The sequence below is a fragment of the Argopecten irradians genome, chromosome 11, assembly GCF_041381155.1.
Source record: "Argopecten irradians isolate NY chromosome 11, Ai_NY, whole genome shotgun sequence".
In the NCBI taxonomy this organism is placed as follows: domain Eukaryota; kingdom Metazoa; phylum Mollusca; class Bivalvia; order Pectinida; family Pectinidae; genus Argopecten; species Argopecten irradians.
The window spans coordinates 19,791,333-19,815,459 of NC_091144.1; the positions used below are offsets into that span (position 1 = coordinate 19,791,333).

The window sequence follows — 24,127 nt, forward strand, 5'->3', positions numbered from 1 at the left end:
GAGAGTGAAATATGAGGAATAAATTAGCTGATAAATGTTTTCCCTATATAGCTCTTTTTAATGAATGGAATATATACCGATACCTGGTTAAATCTTTGTCATCAAATACTTTATCAGTTAACTAAAACCTTCAGCTACTAGTTCTGAACTCTCAAGCATCCAATGTGTTAATCATCTGTTTTCCTAAGACTGACGATTTCCTACTTAACATTACAAATTTTTTTTAGATCAGATTAGCGATTTAAAGATGATATTTAAGCTACAGACGGTGTGCTCTTGCCATGACATAGAGCATGGGGGTGAAATATAATCAATGGTAGTAATTAAGAAACATGTTATAGTGTCAAAAAATCTATTTTAGGAAAATTGAAGACTTTGATATGAGGAGACATAGAAATAACACTCTCTCTTTACATTTCTGGCATATCATTTCTATTTTAGAACAGACATTTTCCAGAATAAAATATCAGCAATATAAAAGTAGCTTTCTCCAAGGATCATAGTATAACACTTGAACTTAAAACATATGAATTACAACAGTAGTGGCTATGGAACATCCACGTACAAGTAATTTATTCACGGTCTTTTATTCACACACTCATTATACTTAACCAAAATATAACTTTTGTTTTATGCATTATTGTACCAAACATGCTTATTCTGTATACCATATAGTCATTTCAATTTTAGTAAGATTATACGCTGCTCAAAATTGTCCCGATTGCAGTTAAATAAGTGAAAATCAAATCTCCACAATCTCGAAAATCTATGAGCTGGCTTTCAGGATATAAATCATTCAATTATTTCTCAATATTTTGCGGATCAAATTTTTACAAATATGCAATAACCAACGAAAACGCAAAAATATAATCTCTGCAAAAATAGCTGGCTACACAGTATATAGTTTCAGAACCCCAAGGGAATAAGGATCTTCTTGTACATTTTTGCTAAGACAAAATAATCCTCACATGCCAACTTTATCAAAATCCTAATATCTTTATCCATCCTCACAACACTTAGCTATCCTAATCAAAAATATGTCCTCAGTAATATGCAATCTCCATTTAAAATGAAAACATTACATAAATTAACCCTAAAAATAATCATTTTTTTTTTTTTTTTTTTTTGAAGGAAATGCTAATTTCAAGAAAATACTTTATTACTGAAAATAGCCATCGTAAATTTAGCTATCCTAAACACATCAATTTTGATGAAAAGGATACAATTTAATTTGAGTACTAACAAGTACAATACTTATATCCTAAAAAATGATTCTCTCTTTTTAATAAAAAAAAAATTAACTTGACAACCAATAGAGAAGAGACGAAAACACAGCGGGTAAGTTTTTATAATTACCATTCCGGACTAAGCTATTTTCGAAACGGCCCGAGTCAAAATTTTTTTAGTAGATAGTTGCTACTCTAACATAAAGCATAATTTAACACGATTTTTTTAATTGCAAACAATCTCTGTTGTTACTAAGGATTATAAGGCATGCTTTTCACAGCTAAATTATTTACAGTATAGATTACTGCATGATGAAAAAAGAAAAGAAGTAAGAGTTACCTCCCATTCCCCACTTATAAATGCACATTCCAACACTGAAAAATATATCTATGGCCTAAATCATAAAGAAAATATTTACCGGTGGCATCAGATGAGGTTAAAACACCAAACAGATGATAGATTACTGCATAATATATGGTAACAGTGAAGATTCATTTCACTGTTATGTCGTCTGGCACAGCGATTGTCTAACGCGCGGTATTATAAGACAGCGGCGGGAAACATACGACGACCCGCGTTATGAAAATTAACATTTCATTTATTTTAATTAAATTGTTTAGAAAGTGATGATAAGTGTAGTACTAACGTTAAGCTAATTACTTTTGCGACTATGCAAAATGATCGATCGTTTTAAAAATTGACCTAAAAGACGTTTCCGACAGATAGTGGGCCTTTAAAAAGGAATTCAACTCCTGAAAACGTAAACTTCTCCATATATGAAAAACATTACAGTAAGGAAAGATAAATTACTCAGTGTTTTCCTTAGCTTTTCTGTGTGGCTTTCATGGAGAATACTTAGTTAAAATATTCTATTAAAAGTTAGGGATTGTTCGCAAAACTGGGGTCTACTAAAACATGTCAGAGAAAACGGCTAATTATAGCGTGGTTTTAGAGAATGTGTTATGAAATACCCCTTGAAGATACATTTTTTTCATATTAAAAAGTATTGAACGTCTTTTACTTGGCATTCATAGTCATGATGAAACTGGACAGAGGCAAATTCCTTGAAGCGCGCTAGGGCTTTATGTTAAAATTGCCTCTGTCCAGTTGGTATTCAATTTGGCTATGAATGTCAACTGAAAGACATCCAATGCTTATATTTACTTTTAAATAACAATTTATGGTGAAATCCCAAAGTATTTTGCATCTATAATGAATAAAGAATCCATTATCGTCGATGACAGTTCAGAATGTCAGTTCATAGACTGCTAAGTGCTAAATGAGGTGTTTTTAATATGATTTTTCACATTTTCTTCCGTTTATCGGATTTTACAAGAAAATATTTATTTGGTTGGGCGAAATCTACCTTAAATAAGAGGTCGTTAATATAATTAACCAAATTGTAACACACACTTTATTTTTGGGTTTTGCCAAATAAGAATTCCAACAAGCGTTGTACAAAATTCGTCTTTTTGAGAGGCAATGGCAAATCAGTAGGTGTTCTACAGATGTTGATGTCATTGTTGCCGCGAAGCCAAGCGTTGATATCCATGTTTGGTAAAGTTTTATAGTGGGACTGGAGTAAAAAAGTAAATATGGGTAAATATGGTGGCACATATCTAATGACTAATTATCATGTTATTTGAAAAACATTCCTTTAATATCTTAATCTTTTTCCATCTTTCATTTTTCAAATAATGTATGAAATATTACATATATCTAAATTACCTTCCATGCAGACGCTTTCACTCTCTTATTCGTCAGAAACAACATTCATTTTTGGGAGGGAAGGGAGAAGAAAAAAAATGAGAAACGAGATAGGGTGAAAGGTTGAAAAGGACGAAGAGTGATTTTAAAATATCTTAGATAAAAGCGGGGTATTTATGGTGTAACCTTGTGGCACACCATTGATTTCAATGTTTTTGTTGTTGTTTTTTTTCTTCAATGAAGGTCTTTTACAACTCCATGTCAGTTATATTTTTCACTGTTTCGTTTGATCTAATTATACCCATGCATCCATTTGTCTCTTATTAAGCTGTAGTTAGCGTCACCAACAACTCCACAGGGGGTCAACTCAATGAAAATAGATGTTGTCATACATTTTTTTTTATTTTTGTATATGGTGGATGGACTGATGAGTACAGACAGTCATGTCATTTTTTTTCAGAAAATACGAGATTTGAAAAATTATAAAAAAAAATCGGGATTTTTTGATATTTTTTTTCTGTGAACAACTCCTGTTGCCTATGGAAACAGGTGCATTTTGATTTTACACGTGCTCGTACTATATGGAGTAGAACGAATATGTACACGGTCTACTATAAAATACCGTTCGGCCGGAAACGACACACCATTTTTCTGTCTAAAAGTCTTTTGAGCTATGACATTGCAGCTATATATGGATGAACTAATTAAAACGTAAGCATTGGGCTTTGGTATTATCTGAAAAAGAGATGTCAGGTTGAAACTAAGTCACACTCGGGTCCTAGAGCTTAGATTATTTTTTAAAGTAAAACGTTTATCTTAGATAGAAAGTGCCAATCTTGCACAAAACGCAAAGAAATATGTAAAGTTATCTAGGCCTCACGATTATTCAGAATCTGTGAAACGATTTATTTGTTCTTGATAATGTTACAGTAGTACGCTAAATTCTGATAACAAAATCAACTAACTTAATAGTCCTGTCGATATCAAAAAATGTGAGTGATCTCTTAGAGTTATCTTTCTTAATAGAGTTCTAGTACTGGCGTCGTTAGCAACCACCCCGATTAAATTAATCCGCGTGTATATGTAATATTATATTGTTTACGGTTTTGGTTAAATGCTTACATAAAAATGCGTTTAGTTTTGCCAAAAATATTTGGGAACATCTTAATTTATAATGATAAGTAGCGCGATAACCCGTGATAAGTGTTTCTATGGGACTACGTTTTACCTGTATTGGCGGAAGGATTGTGTGTGTTGCGGTTCCATGTGTGCATAACCTGATATGGGAATGAACATATAAGATAAGGGTTAATGTATTGAATTGTGTATATTGTGACCATACCTGGTGTGCCAGTGAAAGTATGACAAGTGTTTAAAACTGATCTACCGAGGTGATATATACCAATGGAATACAACATGTATAATGACGTTTTAACTTAGTTAATTGTTTTAATTACTAAATAGGTGAGAGTGCTAATTAGAAGTGTCCAGGTGAAAACCTGACAGGTGAGAGTTATGGGCCGCGGACGTAGATTTGCCCCCTCCTCGGCCAAGGAAGGCATCTGGGTAAGTGGAATTTTATCAAATTACAACACGTTATATATTTTGTTTGATAGTTTTACACACATGGCATTGAATATTTACAATACGTATCCTTTATTATTTTGCATAATCTACAATGACTAGGTATACAGACAGGTAAGTATAAAATAATACTATTTTGAATTATGTACGGTTGAGCTGCCATTATTACGATGTATTAACATATTAGTTTATGGAAAATTAAAAATTGATTTACTGGGTATATAAACGCCAATTCATTCCGTTCAAAATATGTTTTACTAATATGTGAATATATCCCTTATTTAATCTGTTTTGAAGGGCAGTGTCCCATACATACTCATAACTCGGACGGTTTAACCTAACTCTGTGATGTTAAATTAATAATACTTAATGTACCATACCACGGCGACATCTTGATGGTCTTGATTTAAATGACTAAAACTTGATAAATTGATTAAATTCACAATAGTTTTAATGTCCATATTTGAATATATTGCAAAATATATATTAAAATCAACATTTAAATATCTATCTGTGACAGTTTGGTACGTTTTGTGTATAGTACGTGTACACACGTGGTAATCGGATTCTAACAAAGAGACAGCTCGCGACAGACACTACTGATTCCATTAATACGTGATTACTCCCGTAACAATGTCTCGGCTGAGTATGCTAATTGAATACAGTGTGTGCTATTTAAGCTGAGTATATGTCTATACGTAAGGTGATTTAAACAAAGCTATCGCGAATTCTTACTGGATGGTGTTGTAATGTATCAGTGTATAATTCCACTGATCCTAAAACGCCACTCATACAATGACTGTGATATATATATATATATATAAGAACCTACAACATATAAACATTTCTGTAGGAACTAATACTCCATTTTCCCATACTCGAAAATTGTTTAAGGTCAAAAACAAGGAAAGGTCAGGATCATGATAAGAACATTGGATAACTGGCAAAAACTAGTAGACTTTTTTTTTTTACGAGAGATCTTAAGAGAAAAATATTAAAATACGGAAGCAATTTGAGCCATATTAAGAAGCCAAGTCCTTATACACTATTGCCCTCTCAAACGATTATCACCACCCTCCAAAATAAAATCAACCCTACCCGAAAGTGGTAGCCTACTCTGACCTCGTCATCAGATATATACATCTGACTGATAAACATCCTCGATTTTCCAGAGGTTACTATCACTGTGTCGTAATGTCCGCTGTGGATATAAAGACAGTGATAGTAACTCATATCATGGATAACTGACAAATGTCTCTAGTTTTAATCCTATAAAAGAGTCTATACATACTAAAATGCCTATATTCGGTGTAAGAGTTAGAGTGTAGAGTCCGACCTACATGTACAGTACATATTCAATCACAGACGCGCCTGGAAACAATTGCCATAGTCATCTAATTCAGTTATATAGTAATCGAAGCACCCATTTTGAATTATTCCATACATACACAACCCATACACAACACCCCGTACACTCTTCAACTCTCGCTAAGTACTGGTTATAAATATTATTTAAACTTTCAATCTGATTAAAATCGGAACCTACATACCGTAGCATACACTTTGATACATACACAACCCAAACACAAAACCCCGTAAAGGACCCGAATTTTACTCAGATTGTAAAATTTGAACTGGGACGTCGAAAGGCGCGAGATTTTGGTGTTTTATTAAGTTGGCCATTAGTTTTATTATTTTGATGACGATCGCCCTATCAGCGTGAGATTTTGGTGTTAGGGGGGTCACGGGTTCTCCACTCGGGTAAAAAATTACGATTTAGAATGGCTTAGATGATTTTTTACGATGCATTTTGATGAATTTGCGAGCGCCCAAAGGCACGAGAATTTTGAGTGTTCGTGGGGTCCGGGGGGTCTCCCCCGGGGAAAAAAATCACGATTTAGAATGGTGAGATGAGTTTTTACGATAAAGTTTAATGATTAAAAAGCGTTCTTAACATGTGTAATTTTTAGATATAAAGCTACCCTGCATTTAGAAATGATAACTTTGTGTCGTCACATAACATTATGCAGCAACCCTATTCGATCTGAATATACCGGCTTCACCACCATCGGCACATTGTTGTGTAACATAAAAAAATGAATTAATTGTCTCGCTCTCTAAGACATATAAACAAATCTGATCTTTTAAGAGGGTTATTATTTTTTAAGAACTAAGGACGCGGTATGGGTTTATTTGTCCTTTTCCTGGACATTTTAGTCTACACCTGTGTGTTATTGGATTTTGGTCAGAGATACTTGTAATTTTTGACTTGATTGATACGAACGTTTTTAGAATAATATTAAGTCAGCGGACAATTTTCGTAGAATGTGTGTGTAGCACTAAAAATTGAAGTGGTGTAGTGGATCCTTTTAATTTTTAAATCAAATGATTCTGTTTTAGAAAATTTCAAGGTCGGCACTGAAATATATGGGGTGGGGTATGTTTAAAAACATGTTGTCATTTGTTAGGGCTCCCCGTTCTGGGTAGATCATGGGTGGGGGGGTCAGGGTTGCCCCCCCTGCCCCCCCGCATCAACTAAGCCCCTGGCGTCTAAGTACTGGTTATAAATATTATTTAAACTTTCAATCTGATTTAAAATAGGAAACCTACATACCGTAGCATACACTTTGATACGTAAAGGACCCGATTTAATCAGATTGTAAAATTTGAACTGGGATATTAAGTTGGCCCACATTAAACGGTCGGTTTGAAATTTAATCAGTCCATAACTTCAAATGATATCAAATTGTGGGGACAATATATTTTATTTCCCGACATCTTTATGGTACTTAAGGCTGTATGTCACCTCAAACATAAAGGGAGTTAATTCAGTTGTAGATTACATAAGGCCCCCTAAATAGGATTTTATATACTACGCTTTCTTTTATTGCATAATTTTAATAATATCCAAACAACTAAATGACAGAATTCCGCTTCGTAATTTATCTGGCTCGGACATCTAAAAAGTCTGTCAGTATGCCCCCTCCCCCAGAGAATGACTTCTCGTGCGGCACCGGTTTAAGAATTAAGGGTTACACTAGAGTATTGGCTTGGGTTGTCATCTAAAAAGTCTGTCATTTGTCATCTATATTTGATGATCTATTATCTGGCAATCTGGACATCTAAAAAGTCCCGGCAACATTTGTCTTGGTTTTCTAATTGTGTATTGCGGCGGTCCTGTCATTTGTCAGTTGACAACGAGCATAGAATTATCTGGCTCAATATTAATTTTCATTATCTCCCACCGTAGAATATAAGTCCTCCTTTCGTCACTTTTGCTGTTAAGGTCGAATACTTTTAATGTGTTTGTTAAGAATTATCTGGCTGAGGGACATCTAAAAGAGTTGAATGTCATTCCTGTTATAATGACACCTGTTGAATTACCTGTATCAGAGTCTATTAATTAAACACCTGTCGATACGATACATGTTATTGACTTAATCTATACATGAGTATGTGTGTGTAGCCTAACTGAGCAGATATTTGCTCCTAAGTAATGTCAACAGAATTCCTATTGATAGATCTTCGGCACTGTCTGGGTGGTATGTAGGACATGTGTCCAGAGAAACACGCTGGATGGTCAATTGTCCATTTGTACATAAGGCATTCCTTGCGTTTATCTGGATACAGGAACAGTGTCTATCCGACTGGAGTGACTAGAAAGTGTTCAGCGTAATGAATAATATGACAGGAAGACATATTGAAAATGTTAGGTCTAATTCATGTGTGATCAGTTTACTACTTTTAAGTCCAAGTCTTGTGTAAGGACAAGAATTATCTGGCATGGGACATCTAAAAAGTCTGTCATTTGTCAGGACAAGAATTATCTGGCTTGGGACATCTAAAAAGTCTGTCATTTGTCAGGGCAAGAATTATCTGGCTTGGGACATCTAAAAAGTCTGTCATTTGTCAGGGCAAGAATTATCTGGCTTGGGACATCTAAAAAGTCTGTCATTTGACAGGGCAAGAATTATCTGGCTTGGGACATCTAAAAAGTCTGCCATTTGTCAGAGCAAGAATTATCTGGCTTGGGGGCATTTAAAAAGTCTGTCACTTGACAGGGCAAGAATTATCTGGCTTGGGACATCTAAAAAGTCAAAGCCATTTGTCAGAGCAAGAATTATCTGGCTTGGGACATCTAAAAAGTCTGTCATTTGTCAGGACAAGAATTATCTGGCTTGGGACATCTAAAAAGTCTGTCATTTGTCAGGGCAAGAATTATCTGGCTTGGGACATCTAAAAAGTCAAAGCCATTTGTCAGAGCAAGAATTATCTGGCTTGGGACATCTAAAAAGTCTGTCATTTGTCAGAGCAAGAATTATCTGGCTTGGGGACATCTAAAAAGTCTGCCATTTGTCCGAGCAAGAATTATCTGGCTTGGGGGCATTTAAAAAGTCTGTCACTTGACAGGGCAAGAATTATCTGGCTTGGGACATCTAGAAAGTCAAAGCCATTTGTCAGAGCAAGAATGATCTAACCTGGGACATCCAGAAGGTCAAAACTATTTGCCAGAGCAGGAATTATCTGGCTTGGGACATCTAGAAGGTCACAGCCATTTGCCAGAGCAAGATCGTCTGGCGTTGGAACAACAAGAATTATTCTGACGTTGGACACACCTTGAACGCCAGAACCCTGTTTTAGTGTCAGAATCCTTATATATAGGACCTTAAATCTATATTGTGGTAGGATCAGAATCCTACTTCTTAGGACATATAAAAGGAATCTCGACTCAGTGTCAGGGTGAATGTTATCTTTGTCGGAACATCCAAGTCTGGTGTCAGAAACAAAATTGTTTGATGTAGGGCATACCATCAAAGTTTGGTGTCAGAAACAAAATTGTTTGATGTAAGGTAAAACATCCAAGTCTGGTGTCAGAAACAAAATTGTTTGATGTAAGGTATAAAATTGTTTGATGTAAGGTAAAACATCCAAGTCTGGTGTCAGAAACAAAATTGTTTGATGTAAGGTAAAACATCCACAAGTCTGGTGTCAGAAACAAAATTGTTTGATGTACGGTATAAAATTGTTTGATGTAAGGTATAACATCCAAGTCTGGTGTCAGAAACAAAATTGTTTGATGTACGGTATAAAAATTGTTTGATGTAAGGTATAAAATTGTTTGATGTAAGATATAAAATTGTTTGATGAGGTAAGGTATAAAATTGTTTGTTGATGTAAGGTAAAACATCCAAGTCTGGTGTCAGAAACAGAATTGTTTGATGTAAGGTATAACATCCAAGTCTGGTGTCAGAAAAAAAATTGCTTGATGTAAGGTAAAACATCCAAGTCTGGTGTCAGAAACAAAATTGTTTGATGTAAGGTAAAACATCCAAGTCTGGTGTCAGAATCAGAATTGTTTGATGTAAGGTAAAACATCCAAGTCTGGTGTCAGAAACAAAATTGTTTGATGTAAGGTAAAACATCCAAGTCTGGTGTCAGAAACAGAATTGTTTGATGTAAGGTAAAACATCCAAGTCTGGTGTCAGAAACAAAATTGTTTGATGTAAGGTAAAACATCCAAGTCTGGTCTCAGAAACAAAATTGTTCGTATGTTAGTCAGAATCGAATTTTCGATAGACCAAAACCTTCAAACTTAGTCATTTATTCAATATTCGTGTTATTAAAACTGTATACCTTCAAGTATATCGTCACAAGGTACTTGAGTATCGCACTTCAGAACTGGCACGATTGTTTGGATTCTGTGATTTAAAGGGTACATTACACAATGGCCACTATTCATTGATATACGACGATTCAATAACCACATTTCATTTATATATATCGACTTTTCAATGAAACACTTCTATCCTTAGTTCCGGTCCGGTGATTTTCAATGGCCAAGAAAAAACATGTCAATATATATGTATATAGTCAAACATTTAGTACCACATAGTTATGGTCTATCGTTAAAATGACTGATAGGAATAACAGTTTTTATTCTGAATGTAAAGTCTATACGGTTAGTTTAAATGTCTTGTATAGAAATACAAAAACACCACAAGTCCCCTGTCGTTACTTAAGTATAAAGAGTAAATTGGTTAACTCCTACTCCATGCGTAGTCGCAGGGATATAACGCTAAAATATCTATTATACACAGGCAACTTTCATGGTAGGACCCGATAATCATAGCGACACTTCGGTGATTGTGACGTGATTTTTGTGACGTCACAACTACCGGAATGTGGGACTAATTGATTGTAAAAATTGTTAGTACTTTGGATCCGTCTTGTGGGAAGGTATCTCTTTGGGGCGTCATTATTTTGTGAAACTCATGTTACTTGGATATTTCTCTGTGCCCAAAGTATATTTGTTAAATTGAAATGGCATCATTGATTTACAAACAACGAAGGCATATTTCATTTTCTCTGACTTAAAACCGTGTCAAAGTGAAAGAAAAAAATATCGATTCAATACACGTTTTCGTACAGGCATGATGCGATTATGTACCTGCGCCATATAACGATAATTGCAGGCCTTACTATACCACGACCGACAAATCCTTCATCATATAACGAACAGAGCAAGCCTAACTATACCACGACCGACAAATCCTTCACCGCATAACGAACAGAGCAAGCCTAATACCACGACCGACAAATCATTCACCATATAACGAACAGAGCAAGCCTAACTCTACCACGACCGACAAATCTTTCATCATATAACGAACAGAGCAAGCCTAATACCACGACCGACAAATCCTTCACCATATAACGAACAGAGCAAGCCTAACTATACCACGACCAACAAATCACTCACCGCATAACGAACAGAGCAAGCCTAATACCACGACCGACAAATCATTCACCATATAACGAACAGAGCAAGCCTAACTATACCACGACCGACAAATCCTTCACCATATAACGAACAGAGCAAGCCTAATACCACGACCGACAAATCATTCACTATATAACGAACAGAGTAAGCTTTACTATACCACGACCGACAAATCCTTCACCATGTAACGAACAGAGCAAGCCTAACTATACCACGACCGACAAATCCTTCACCATGTAACGAACTGAGCAAGCCTAACTATACCACGACCGACAAATCCTTCATCATACATGCATGCGAACAGAAAAAAGCCTAACTATACCACGACCGACAAAACCTTCATCATGTAACGAACAGAGCAAGCCTAACTATACCGCGACCGACAATCTTCACCATATAACGAACAGAGCAGGCCTTACTATACCACGACCGACAAATCCTCCACCATACCACGACCAACAAATCCTTCACATATAACGAATAGAGCAAACCTTACTATACCACGACCGACAAATCCTTCACATATAACGAACAGAGCAAACCTAACTATACCACGACCAACAAATCCTTCACATATAACGAACAGAGCAAACCTTACTATACCATGACAGACAAATGATTCGACAATAACGAACAGAGTAAGCCTAACTATACCACGGCTGACAAATCCTTCACTATATAACGAACAGAGCAAGCCTAACTATACCACGACCGACAAATTCTTCTCTAAATAGTTTCTGTCGATCGATTTAATTTTTACAATCACTAAGTGAACAGATCGATGAAGATCATGGTTGTTTGTCGAAGCTCTACCTATATTTACACAGTATGTATATTTCAAGTAGCTACAAATCTCTGGAAAGCCGAATGTCTTCCTTGTCCGTGTGTTGTTGGCCTGTTCCTTTTCTACAGACGACAATCACAATTTTCTTAAATTAAAATATTTGATTAAATCTAAAGCTAGAGAAAAAAATGATTGTTTTGATAAATCGTTCATTAAATGCACGGTAACGCAAATTTTGAAAAAGTGTATTTGCAATTACTAAGATGAACCCATTTAGAATGCATTCGTAGGCAAAGTAAGTGTTAGTTCAGTTAGATAGTTTACAAATGTACATGTACATTATTAAATGTAACATTAAACTGTTTACTTAGACAAGACATGATTTCTTTGATTAATACATGTGGTTCTCCTGATCCATTATGATTCTTATCTCGATTGATGTGTCTCGAAGTCAGCTGTATGACTATGAAGAAAACATATTAACCATAAATAGCCACAGCGACAAACGAACATGAAAACTCTGACAGGCATGGTTCTTTAGAAGGCCAAGCATATGATATTTATCATGATAACAGGTGTACTTTCCCCCAGATTTAAATATCAAGCTGTTTCGTATGCTCAATCACACCCGGTGATATGTTAAGTGGCGTTCCCTACACCTATATATAACTACCGGTTTGTACAATACGGTTACCATGACTGATAACACAACAGGTCTACGTAATCAATACTGAACTCCTGTGTTTTTGATCTTTTTTAAAGGCCCCTTACATCATTACTAATTGATTTAAGTCCCCCTACATCATTAATAATTGATTAAAGGCCCCTTACATCATTACTAATTGATTTAAGTCCCCCTACATCATTAATAATTGATTAATTTTCAGTTTGAATTATGTTTTGGTTTATTATTCAATGTTTTGTTTTACACAGATGCGTTCATTGTGAAATGAACCACAGTATCTTTACCAATATTACACTACATGTATATCTTTCATCTTTTAAGACCTTGTCACGTCTGATCTCCTGTCCTACTAAAGTCGTGGTGACGTGGATTTAAATTGTATTACTTTTGTTTTCGCCCGGAGTTTTTTCCTTCAAAATACAGATATCATATTTGTTCTACTAAATATCAGTGCCTGTTAATTAATTTTGACTAATTTCGATGCCAACCTGATCAAAATAGTCTACAGATCTCCACATATGTTACACTGTGTTACTAATCACAATGAGTTAGCTGCATACATTTTATTATCAACTAGAGAATTAATTTTGTCAACTAAACGTTCATGTACACGTATCCCCACTTGAAAGTTTTGAAAGCGAGTAACAAGTGATCCAGTTAATGTTCATTTTAAATGTTTTGCTCGGAATTACACTATTTTTTTCACACGTTCAGTGCACTTTGAGTACCTGTATAGGTGATTCAGGTGTAATACATACATATTTCATTACCACATACCGATATCCGATACATAGGTGTATTGCAGGGTCAGGTTTATGGTGATGATCACACTTATTTGACAATTTGACCTTGAGGTCAAGGTCATAGATACCTAATGCTAGTGGAAATATTGCGTAACGTCATTAATGATGAAAGCTAAAAAAACTAAGCTAGATCTAATTCAGTTTATAGACGAAATATTAGGCCCTTGCTTACAAGATCTGCTGTGCAGAGTAAAATGTGCCTTCTTTGTCATGTTTGTGATCATTACCAAATTAATTGGTGCAGTCATTTTTAGAGGGAAACAGTCCAGAACTTATGTGACGCTGTAACTATGGTGTATAAAATTAGTGGCAACTTCAACAAAATAGATGTATAGGCCTAGATATAAAGGAATGAAGTTACAAACGGTAGGCCAAAGATCTGAAATCCCCCAGAATGCAATGCTACCTCTTCCTTGGATTCTCCTGGCCTAGGACTAGACTGACTTAGCTCCTGTGTTTGAAGAGAATTGCAGTAAAATCTATAGGGTCAATAAACCAGCACCGTTCGTCCTTGTACGGTTTTGTACATCATCATATTGTCGATAAAAAAATATTGATAAAATGAGCGAAGCGAATGTGGTTATTGTATAGGCCTTCATCAGTGCGTGGTCCTTCACCCGTGTATAATCGATCCCCGAGAGTTTTCAATACTGATGCGGTCGTAGAAATATGGAACTGTTAAAGGCTCTTAAAACTTATCGACAATGCACCAGAGTTTTACAATAAAACTACATCCGGAACAGAAGAATACAACTTCCGGTATTGATATTGCTATTTGTAAAGCCAACGATAGTTAGCAAAACTACCTTATATAATGTAATAAGTAATTCTCTTTTTAAATTATCAAGATGTTGATTTTGGCAGAGTCTACACCAATGTCTATTTACCTATCGACCAATAGTATAGGTAGTGTTCTATCATTGTTGCTACAACTAGAGTTGTCGTTCTTGACACTTTTGAAGAGTGACAGAAAAGTTTCTGCAATTGCGGATTTCAAATGGTCATCTTTCGCTCTTAATACAAACTAATGAAAAAAAGTCCCAATAGTCTAGTCAGTAACGGTTTAACATAACTCTTGCCCATAAGGATTTGCCCGAAAATGATTAGAAAAGCGGTTTTTTCCTGAAAAATCCTTAACATTTAACCTCGAATGGCCGAAGAAAAAAACCTTGCCGGTGGCTGTACTCGTGATTTCCCATCTCAATGCAAATATCTTATCGACAAACCAACTGGACAGAAATTCCAAATGTACCAACTGCAAAAACTTCTACACCTTAAAGGGACAATTCAGTCGAAGAGTGCATTAAAATTTGCACATATTTCGGAAACGAACCAGTTCTAATAGAAATTAGATCAGTTGGTTTTACTGTGATATGCCAGAAAAGTCAACTGTAGTGAAATGTATGTGAAATGTTCAAACTCGCTTACTGTCCTTCATTACATGTGGTCAGTTTAGTAAAGATTTTTTTATGTCTAGAACTAATCAAATAGCTCTTACAGTAGTGTTTTTGATTTATTAGATGCATGTTCTTGTCTAAAATAATTTCATCAACGACACGGCGGTTATGTCTATTGCATTTGTTTAACGTGCGTGAATTTGACTCGGGCAAGGGTACAGCGTACATGTTGTACCTGCTTAATCGTATTGATCAACGATTTGAAATTTCAAAATGTCGTGAAATTTGTCAATATTTCTTGCTATATGTTTCTTAAGGAATATAGAAAAAGACATAATTTATGTCATATTTTGCTTTGAGGATATGTAACAGAATTACCGTCCATTTAAAGGAACGACAACTCTAGTTAACTTATAGACACTGTATACGTTTAAAGATGCTCCACCGCCGACAGAGCATAAATGACATTCATGATTTGAACAATAATTGGTGTTTAATCGTGTATATATATGTCTAATTAACACAAAAAATAATATAAAATAATTTATTTTGCCTTTGGTGCATGCGCAATCAGTACTTCATTCCATATAGAATATAGTGACACGGATTTTTTTTCGGGATGCAATTAATCATTTTTCATATTTTTAACTTGAAGTAAAATTAGAAGCTCAAACTTATCAATGGTGGTAATGGTGTAAAGTAAGTAACTTTTGTAACTGAAGAAAAATACTAAATCGTCTGCTCCTGTTTTTGATAGTGAAAAAAATACCATTTGTCAGCGGTGGAGCATCTTTAATTTACATGGTAGTCCTATGGCTCATTTGTTTTGTTTTAAGCTTGTTCCCCAGATTAAAAAAAAATGAAATCGTAAATCAATCTTATTTCGTTCTCAAATCGCGCCTTTTTAAAACCTGAAGTGTGGCCTGCAGCTCATGCAGATGTTACTACAATGTCTATTGTTGTTAAGTACTTACATTGATTCTAAAACGGAAATTAATCCTAGTTTTGACCGATCGAGTTTAAATAATGGTTGAAAAATCCTTTCAAGCGTGAAACTAAAATTACCGAAAGAGCTTTGTATTGGATGAAGGTGAATCAAAAACGTCATGTTATTGTTGTATTTGTGTAATCGTGGGATCATACACCTTCGATTTGGTTGGTATTCTATTTCTCAAACAGACCGTATGCTCGGCTTTACACAGTGTGTTATTGTCAATTAACATCAGAAGGTCATTTAAGTTAACAAGCAAAAACTTGTCAATAAACAGTATAGACTATTTATTCTAAAAGGTAAACGGTTCTATTGCCTGATTGCCATATATATAGGTAATGTGACCTCGAGTTATATTTCGGCGAGTTACACCAAAACCACAGGGACCTGGAACAAATTATATGTATATATATTATGTAGACTATAATACATATATATTGTTTGTTAGAAATTTGTTCAATTTGTTTTATTACGAATATTGAACTAATAGGCGGTTATTTTCATACGTAAGTTCTATATGAGCTACCTTAATTAGTAATTAGAAAATGCAAACATTGCAAACTTGGAAGAGATCACTCATTTGTGTATATATGGGAGATAACTCATTTGTTTATATGGGAGATAACTCATTTCTTTAAATGGGAGATAACTCATTTCTGTATATGGGAGACTTCTAAAGATCAAGTTACTATTCCTGAATGATGTGCTTTATTAGCATATGCCTTTACTGAACGGCATTTTCGGTGCATTTAGTTTGTTACACATCGTAATCCCGTGTTGTCGAAGTCAGAGAGAAAATCTGAATGTGTTAACATCTTTAGGTCAAGAACTATTATTCACACCCGTTACCGCAACGAATAATTCAAATTTATCTTTTATACATACCCGTTACCGCAATGAATAATTCAAATTTATCTATTTAAATGTATGAATAAATTATTCCGAATGGTAGGATCGTGTTTATATGTCTCTTTCGGAAGTTATCGATTTCTGGGTAAGTAAAACTGGCGCACACAGTGTACCCAGCTTTCAATAGATGCTGAACTAAGGAAATGTTATCGATAATATGCATCAATATTTCTAAGCTGATTTTCAAACGATACATAGCCTTTTGATAGCCAAATCACCATTCCATGGTGATAAGGCGATAGTATACGGCGTAAAACACAGATTTGTGGTTGTAACTTTCTACTATATCTATATGATAGGTTGAACATACAAAACATTGCTTGATAACATTTACCTTTCCAGATGTATAACCCCAAACCTTGGTATCTTTCAGATTTTAATTTACTCAGTTGGTTCCACTTTGCTTGACGCTAGGATATGCTTCAACTACCCAAATTAAAAAACACCTAAGATTAAAATATTTCATTAAAAAATCTTAATTGTTTACAAGTCTGTAATGAGATTGTATCTTTTTGTTGCAGTATAACCACCGGGGGTCGGAGAGTGCGGGCGGACATAGATCGGCCGCTACCAGTACTGGGATCATGTTGACCGCGCCCTTCGACAGTGAGAACGAGGCTCGGCCACAACCCCCTCCCGCACCCTTCCGGTCTAAGACAGATGTAAGTGGGTGTTTGGGGTTCACGAGCAATATCTATTTACATTTTAGTCATCAAAGGTCTTTGAAACGTTGGGAGGAAAACAACAACAAAAACACGATCTCGAATCTGCTGTTCAGTTTTTGGTTCTCAATTTGTAAGCAGTCTCTTTCAATAAAATACTCCGTTAAACATGATGCTTTCACGTCATGACAAGGGAATGTTAATCTCCAATTAACAGTGCTTTGTGACGATTTAATTATTGTAGTTCTTATTTAAAATATTCGTTTATTGATTTCGTTTCGATTAATTGTTACATACATTCTATACAATAATAAAAGAACAAGCGATTAATCATAAGCACAACAGAGATTAAGTGACAGCATTACGAATATCATAAACGTGATCCAATTACTATGTGCAAGTTACCATGCCAACCCAGATATTGACGATAGCTTGTAGTTTGGTCCATGAAGCTTCGGTGTTGAAGCTTCGGTGTAGGATATCCCGTCTATTACAGAGTTACCTCCCTTGCGGGTTGGTTTATATTGTGACGTCATTATTTTGTGAGCGAAACTCAAGTCGGTTTCCAGTCTGAAAAAATGACGTTACGCTCGCAAACATATGACGTCACAATCGATATCTACACGCAAGGGCGGATAACTCTTTAATAAGCAAATACGGAATAAGCCACCGATCACCATACTGTCCAGGTATGTTTGTGATTTGATAAAATTTTTCGTTTTGCCCAATTGTGATTGTGGTTTGATGATTGTGTTTGGCAAGTTGTGTCCGTTAATGATTGGTTTGACATGTTTGTTTGTGTGTGATTGGACAGTTTATGACAGTTTATGTGGTTTTATCGTACTAAAGCACCTGGCGGACATGGAATCGGTTCTAGATGTTCTGGTTTTGGTAGTGCCACCAGAAATGAAGACATCAGAATTGAAATTGTGAAATGTGCAACGTTATACTTTGTTAATTTTCGTTTTCGTGGTCATTAAGCCTACAAAAACGGCCTTTGGAATTCGGTTAATATATTAACTACTTTAAAGTATACTGTAAACCATAATAAAATTTATAATCACGAAAAACAATAGAGATACGTGTATACCTGTACAATGTCTGTACGTGGTATAAAGTCAAACTGACTCTAGATCTTATCGGGCAATCCATAACGTTATATCTGATAAGTATTTAATTCATCTCTACACTAATTAAAGATTAACATAGATAAGCCAAGGTGTATAAAGGTGTTTACGTATCCTCACTTACGGAATCACGACCACACCATTTAACATTATACAGAATTTTAAATACGTTAGAAGTATGTCTGTAATATATTGAAGTACGAGCGTCTTCTCGTGAACACAACGGGCTCACAGAACACATCTTCAAATGTCAGCACACCAAAGGAACACGTCTCAAGTAAAACACAACATCCTGCAGGAGCGCGTCAATGAAATACAATACAATGTAGTCAATCCCCCTCTCCCCCCCCCTCTCTCTCTCAGACATGAACCACAACATACTCAAGACAATTATCTCTCGAACACATGAAACACAATATAACAACGACGAGCGGCTTCAATCGGTATTTTTGAGTGACAAAAAAGTAACATATGTCTGGAACGTGACTCTTGGGTTCATCTACCAAGTTTCTGAAGCTCATAAAACTAGGACACGTTTAAATGTTTTTGCTCTGATTGTAAGAGAAACCCAAATGGCAATGTCAAAGAACAATGGCTAAGATATACACTGCATGCCAAGGAAAGGAAATATCACTGGAGCCGATGACAATTGAAAGTGACGATGAAGTTCTTGTGTCGTATTAGTATTCTTGGGGATATGAGACGAACTGCTTCGTTTCTAAGGACAGTCGTTCTGTAGGGGTAACTCTTTAGTAGAACTCAGAATGACCTTCCCTGTACAAGCGTGCGACATTGCTTTCGGTACCTTGTCCCTTGAGTGGCCGAGGAAGGGTTCTGGCGTTAGTTGGACCTGTGCCTGTCGTGTCAGATTTGGCCATTGTTTTGATCTTAATCAGATCTTTGTCGGATTCACACGTGGATTAGAGCCTATATAGGTATATATCTAGTACCACGCGGTGCTTATATACCTCATAGCAACTCTAAGTCTCTGTCGACAGTAGAACCAAATACCTGTCACTAGTATACTTTGGTGAACATTTCGTGCCTGTAACGAGCGAAGTAGGATTAGCGGAGTGTTGGGTTTTCGCCTTGACTTTCTCTGGATTAGCGTTACTGTTCAGCACATATCTCCGGACACGATCGTCACTCCTGGATTTACTGGATATCCCTAAATGTAGCGTTGTTGTGCTTCTCCTTGGAATATCTGTACTTAGTGCATTTTTTTACCCGAGATGTCCATTCCACGGTTGTGATGGCTTATTTTTACCGTGGGGACCGTACGGCTACTCGGCGCTGGCGTTTGCTGCCGGGTATCAATGACGTACGTACGCAGATATTCCTGCTGACTTTGCTGTTTGGCAAAAACTACTTTTCTTGTGTTCATTCTCTATATATCATATTTGCCATATCTTCCTCTTTCTCCCTATCAAAGTCCCCTGTCCATTTCCTTTTATATAATCCATGTCGTACGTACTCCCGACATGTGCCCAATACTATACAGATGTACTGTATGGTCATATGAATAAACAAATCTTTTAGATAGTTGGACCATAAGATATTCAATTATTCCGATTTTTATTTACGCGGATAGAGGTCATCATTCCCTTTAATATACGTTTTAATAACTAATACTCATGTGTTCAGAGAGAAATAAAAAGGGAGAAGTTGGAGTTGGTACTTGTTTCTGATTTCAATGAGGTCAATTTTTCTGTCCAGAATTTCTGTAAAACATTTGTATTTATCACTTTGTTCCATAGATTGCTGGAAGGACGGGTGATTTCACTTGACGTGAGGGATCTACTCCTCAAACATTCACAAGATGTTTCCATCATTATCGCTAGACCCACATGCACAAACAACACATAAATAAACACTGCAACACAATATAAACAAATACCCCAAATAAGGTCGTCGAGTAACAACTTTTAAACATTGCACGTTTAACAGAAACAATCTGTACAAATGATACCAGCATTACACTTTTTGATTTGCTCTCGTTGTTTCAAACCAGCATCAGCGCATAGCTAAGCAGTCATTTCGAATCATTTAGCTACTATAACAGATATTTGATTTTTCTTCTTTCCAGTTGGATGACGTCGATTCCGTCTATTCAGACAAAGTAATGTTCACTAGTTTGTGTTGTTGTTGAATGGTGACGGGTATTATAGATGTTTGTCTGAAGGAAGTTTCACAGCCTCTAAACATGTCATTTAATACCAGAACGAAGCACAGGGACCTGAAAATAAGTTATTGTCTGTGTGTATTTCTGTCAATCCTAGTATGGATATCAAATAGTCTCAGATTCATTCTAATCACAGGGACCTGACACGAATTTCTAACCAATGGTGTATAATATGTACATGTATATAAATAGGCCGTTGGTTTGAAATTCGTGTCAGGTCCCTGAACACATAAGGGATGGAATTTTCACGAACTATGATATTTTTTTATCACAGAGTAGGATAGGTCTAAATATACATGGACTTGACTTATTCTCAGGTCAATATATGGCATGAATTAATATTCATGTGTGAACCAGTTAGAAATATAATACCGTATACACATATTTAATGAGTTAGTATATTGGTGTATGTAGAAATAAAAATTGCTAAACGTAGTCTCAACTATTATATGGTACAGGTGTGTCTGAACAGGCCATGCGATAGGTAACCGAGTCTGTGCTGCTTTGAAAGTAATATACGCTATTTATAGAAGATAGTAGATTAATAACCAATGTAGCATACTTGATTAGTTTACATGCTTAATTAATCTTAAGCTTTGTAGATATGAATAGAGTGAGACTTTTGGTAGATACAAACTTTGCGGTGTATTGGTTGTATTGTATACGAGTATACTACGATTTGTATGTACGCTGTAAATCGGCTCGCGTGATATTGGATCCAAGGTATGCTTGATTACAGGTGTATGGCTATTTTTGTATACTCTTTCACTCGGGAAGCTTGTCTCCTAAATCAAAGAGATTTATATCCATTTTGTCATATCTTAGTTACGTTTACAAATATGGTAAACGATTTGTAAAATAAAGAAATAAAGTAAATCTGGTTCGGCAATGATTAGGATCGAGTTTTCAATAGACATGATAATTTAACGGTATCATGGTAATGAGATACAATGTACGTGTGATGTCATATAAGTGGATTGATTGCACGAGAAAACAGAATGTATCACTTATTATACCTCAATGAACACAAAACACGAGTTATTATCAATCATTCCCGTTTTCATATCCTCTATACGATCTCCTTCTAATATAAACGTTTCTTACTTTGGAACAGATTAACTACAAGACTTCCAACAAATTCTCCGAACATGATAATAGGAATGCTTTCCAGGACCACGGAGTCTACTTCGGAGATGTGAGTATACAACGTACCTGAATGAAGGGGATCTATTTTTCTGGGAATTGTAAATAAAGATAATATTTACTTGCAAATGAACTAGAACACGGTTTTGCACAACAGAATATTAATGTATACAACTATAGACACTCACTTGGGTTGATATTACATACGATAATATAGAGACGAGCATGTGTTGTACAACCAATACAGAAAAGGTTAAAAAGTAAAGGAGCAATGGGGTCGCATTGTACTAGACCTTTAGATCTCTAGAATAATTACAGTTCTGATGTCTGTCTTTGGTCAAAGCCAACTTCCATTTAACATGTAGCTGTATTGCACTATACATAGGCAAAGGTGATTGAAATATGCTTAAAGTTAAAGTATCAGGCAAGATACATTTATCATAGTTGCTCTGGAAGTTCAATATTTACACACATTTGACTGCTTTGGCGTATACTTCTTGTTATTTCCAGGGCCGAGACGACCGGACACAAGGCCGGAAGATCATACTTCCGGATTTGAGGCTCCATCACACGGACACATGTTTCCTGAAACATTTCGGACGATCCGCGGTGGATCGGGACCTTCACACAACTTATGGGAACTCGTTCTTAGGGACACCAACACAACATCCCCCTGTACATAGACGGTACCCTAAACAATACAAGTCCCCACAGAGCGGCCCCTCCAAACTCGACACCAGCACCACTCATTGGTTCACACATCCGGATGTTCCTCACAAAACCCCAACCCAGGTACTCGCCGTGTCACAGGAACCCTTCCTAAAGCACAACGCCTGGAAATATTCCAACCACGGACTCAGAAAAATATATCCACCATACGATAGAAAAAATGAACCTCTAATTAATAATGAATTTAACCGGTACGGCGCTGCTTTTACTGTGGGAACACAGTAAAGTCATCGTACAGGCACATGCATCCAATGTCACGTGACTGCTATGTAGAAACTGCATGAAAAAAAGCATGTCGGGAAAGTTTTGAGTTTTCTTGAAATCTTCTTAGACAAGAAGATTTCAACTGATGTTATGTTAGGTTTTACAATTACCATAGTAATTAAGTTTTCAAATGCTCAATCTTCGTTCAAATTGGCGCCATTTTCTGTGACATGTTATTGAAGTTTTATTAAAATCTATTGCTATTTTTTCTAAAGAATCTGTCATTGTATTATTCTATGTGTTTCACCATTTTGAGGTATTCAGTGTAAATGTTGTTACATGAAATGTTTCAACGGTAATGTGTTTTTGTAGAAAAATGTAATATGTTCTAGGTATAACTATGAAAGTTCGCGGATATTAGAAGTAAATTATTTTAAATAATATTGAAGCACAGGGACTTAAGTTTTGATATCCATTTAAAAATATGTAGGTAACGTCTTGAACCTGTTTATGACCTTTTGAATGAGAGTTGTGATAAAATATAGAATGTGTGTAATACTACACTGGCTTTATTACCGAAGTATTATAATTCTGTGATAACAATTTAGTATTTTTGTAACATACATGTATTTTTCATGAATTTGTATCAACGTATTTTTCTATATATACTTATTCCTACCAAACCCCTTTTATCCCATGAAAGCAAACAGTACGGAATCCAATATACCACTAAATATAATTGAATGATGATACGGTCGTATCGGTATGTTTAAGTAAGTAAGACTTTGATTGGCTCGTTAAATAGGTCAGTCTGGTTACTGTTATTGTTTTCTATATTGTTAGCATGGTGCCTTATATCCTCATTGTTTTATTTCACTTCTTATATAATCTGTGATACGTATGCTTATTGCATACATTCTTAAGAAAAATTAATAAAAATGTTTCTTCTACCTTTCTCGTAATGTTTTTTCTCTCGAAAAAGTAGAGTATGTAATATTTATTAGCTCACCTAGCTTATGGGATACCGCAACTTCGCTAGCCAAGGGTATTAGTCCGATTCTCTTTCTATTACGTAATAGAAAGAGAATCGGACTAATACCCTTGGCTAGCGAAGTTGGGGATACCGTGGTGTCCGGCGTCCGTCAACAATCGACTTCTTCTCCATAACCGCTGGTAGGATTTAAAAAAAAAATTGACTGGTAGCATCCATTG

The 24,127-nt window shown here is 35.7% G+C and overlaps 1 protein-coding gene across 4 annotated transcripts; it reads left to right on the forward strand.

Moving 5' to 3' along the window:
* The first annotated feature begins 1,302 nt into the window (after positions 1–1,302).
* Positions 1,303–23,865, forward strand: LOC138334934 (uncharacterized). 4 transcript variants are annotated; one of them, XM_069283794.1, is made up of 6 exons: positions 1,303–1,338; positions 4,399–4,500; positions 17,390–17,530; positions 20,744–20,776; positions 21,954–22,034; positions 22,493–23,865. In XM_069283794.1, exons 2-6 carry the CDS (start codon positions 4,450–4,452, stop codon positions 22,934–22,936), a joined length of 750 nt encoding a protein of 249 aa, XP_069139895.1. In that variant the 5' UTR covers positions 1,303–1,338; positions 4,399–4,449; the 3' UTR covers positions 22,937–23,865. The 4 variants fall into 4 exon arrangements, with proteins under 4 accessions (XP_069139895.1, XP_069139896.1, XP_069139897.1 ...); XM_069283795.1 differs by lacking the exon at positions 1,303–1,338 and having other exon boundaries at positions 4,199–4,500; positions 22,493–22,932; positions 22,981–23,865; XM_069283796.1 differs by lacking the exons at positions 1,303–1,338; positions 20,744–20,776 and having other exon boundaries at positions 4,201–4,500.
* The last annotated feature ends 262 nt before the right edge of the window (positions 23,866–24,127 follow it).

Excerpts from the sequence above, each read along its gene's own strand:
- LOC138334934 (XM_069283794.1), top strand. The coding sequence starts at position 4,450 with ATGGGCCGCGGACGTAGATTTGCCCCCTCCTCGGCCAAGGAAGGCATC. Across the intron at positions 4,501-17,389 it reads CGGCCAAGGAAGGCATCTGG|TATAACCACCGGGGGTCGGA; the intron begins GTAAGTGGAATT and ends TTTTTGTTGCAG. Across the intron at positions 22,035-22,492 it reads ACGGAGTCTACTTCGGAGAT|GGCCGAGACGACCGGACACA; the intron begins GTGAGTATACAA and ends TGTTATTTCCAG.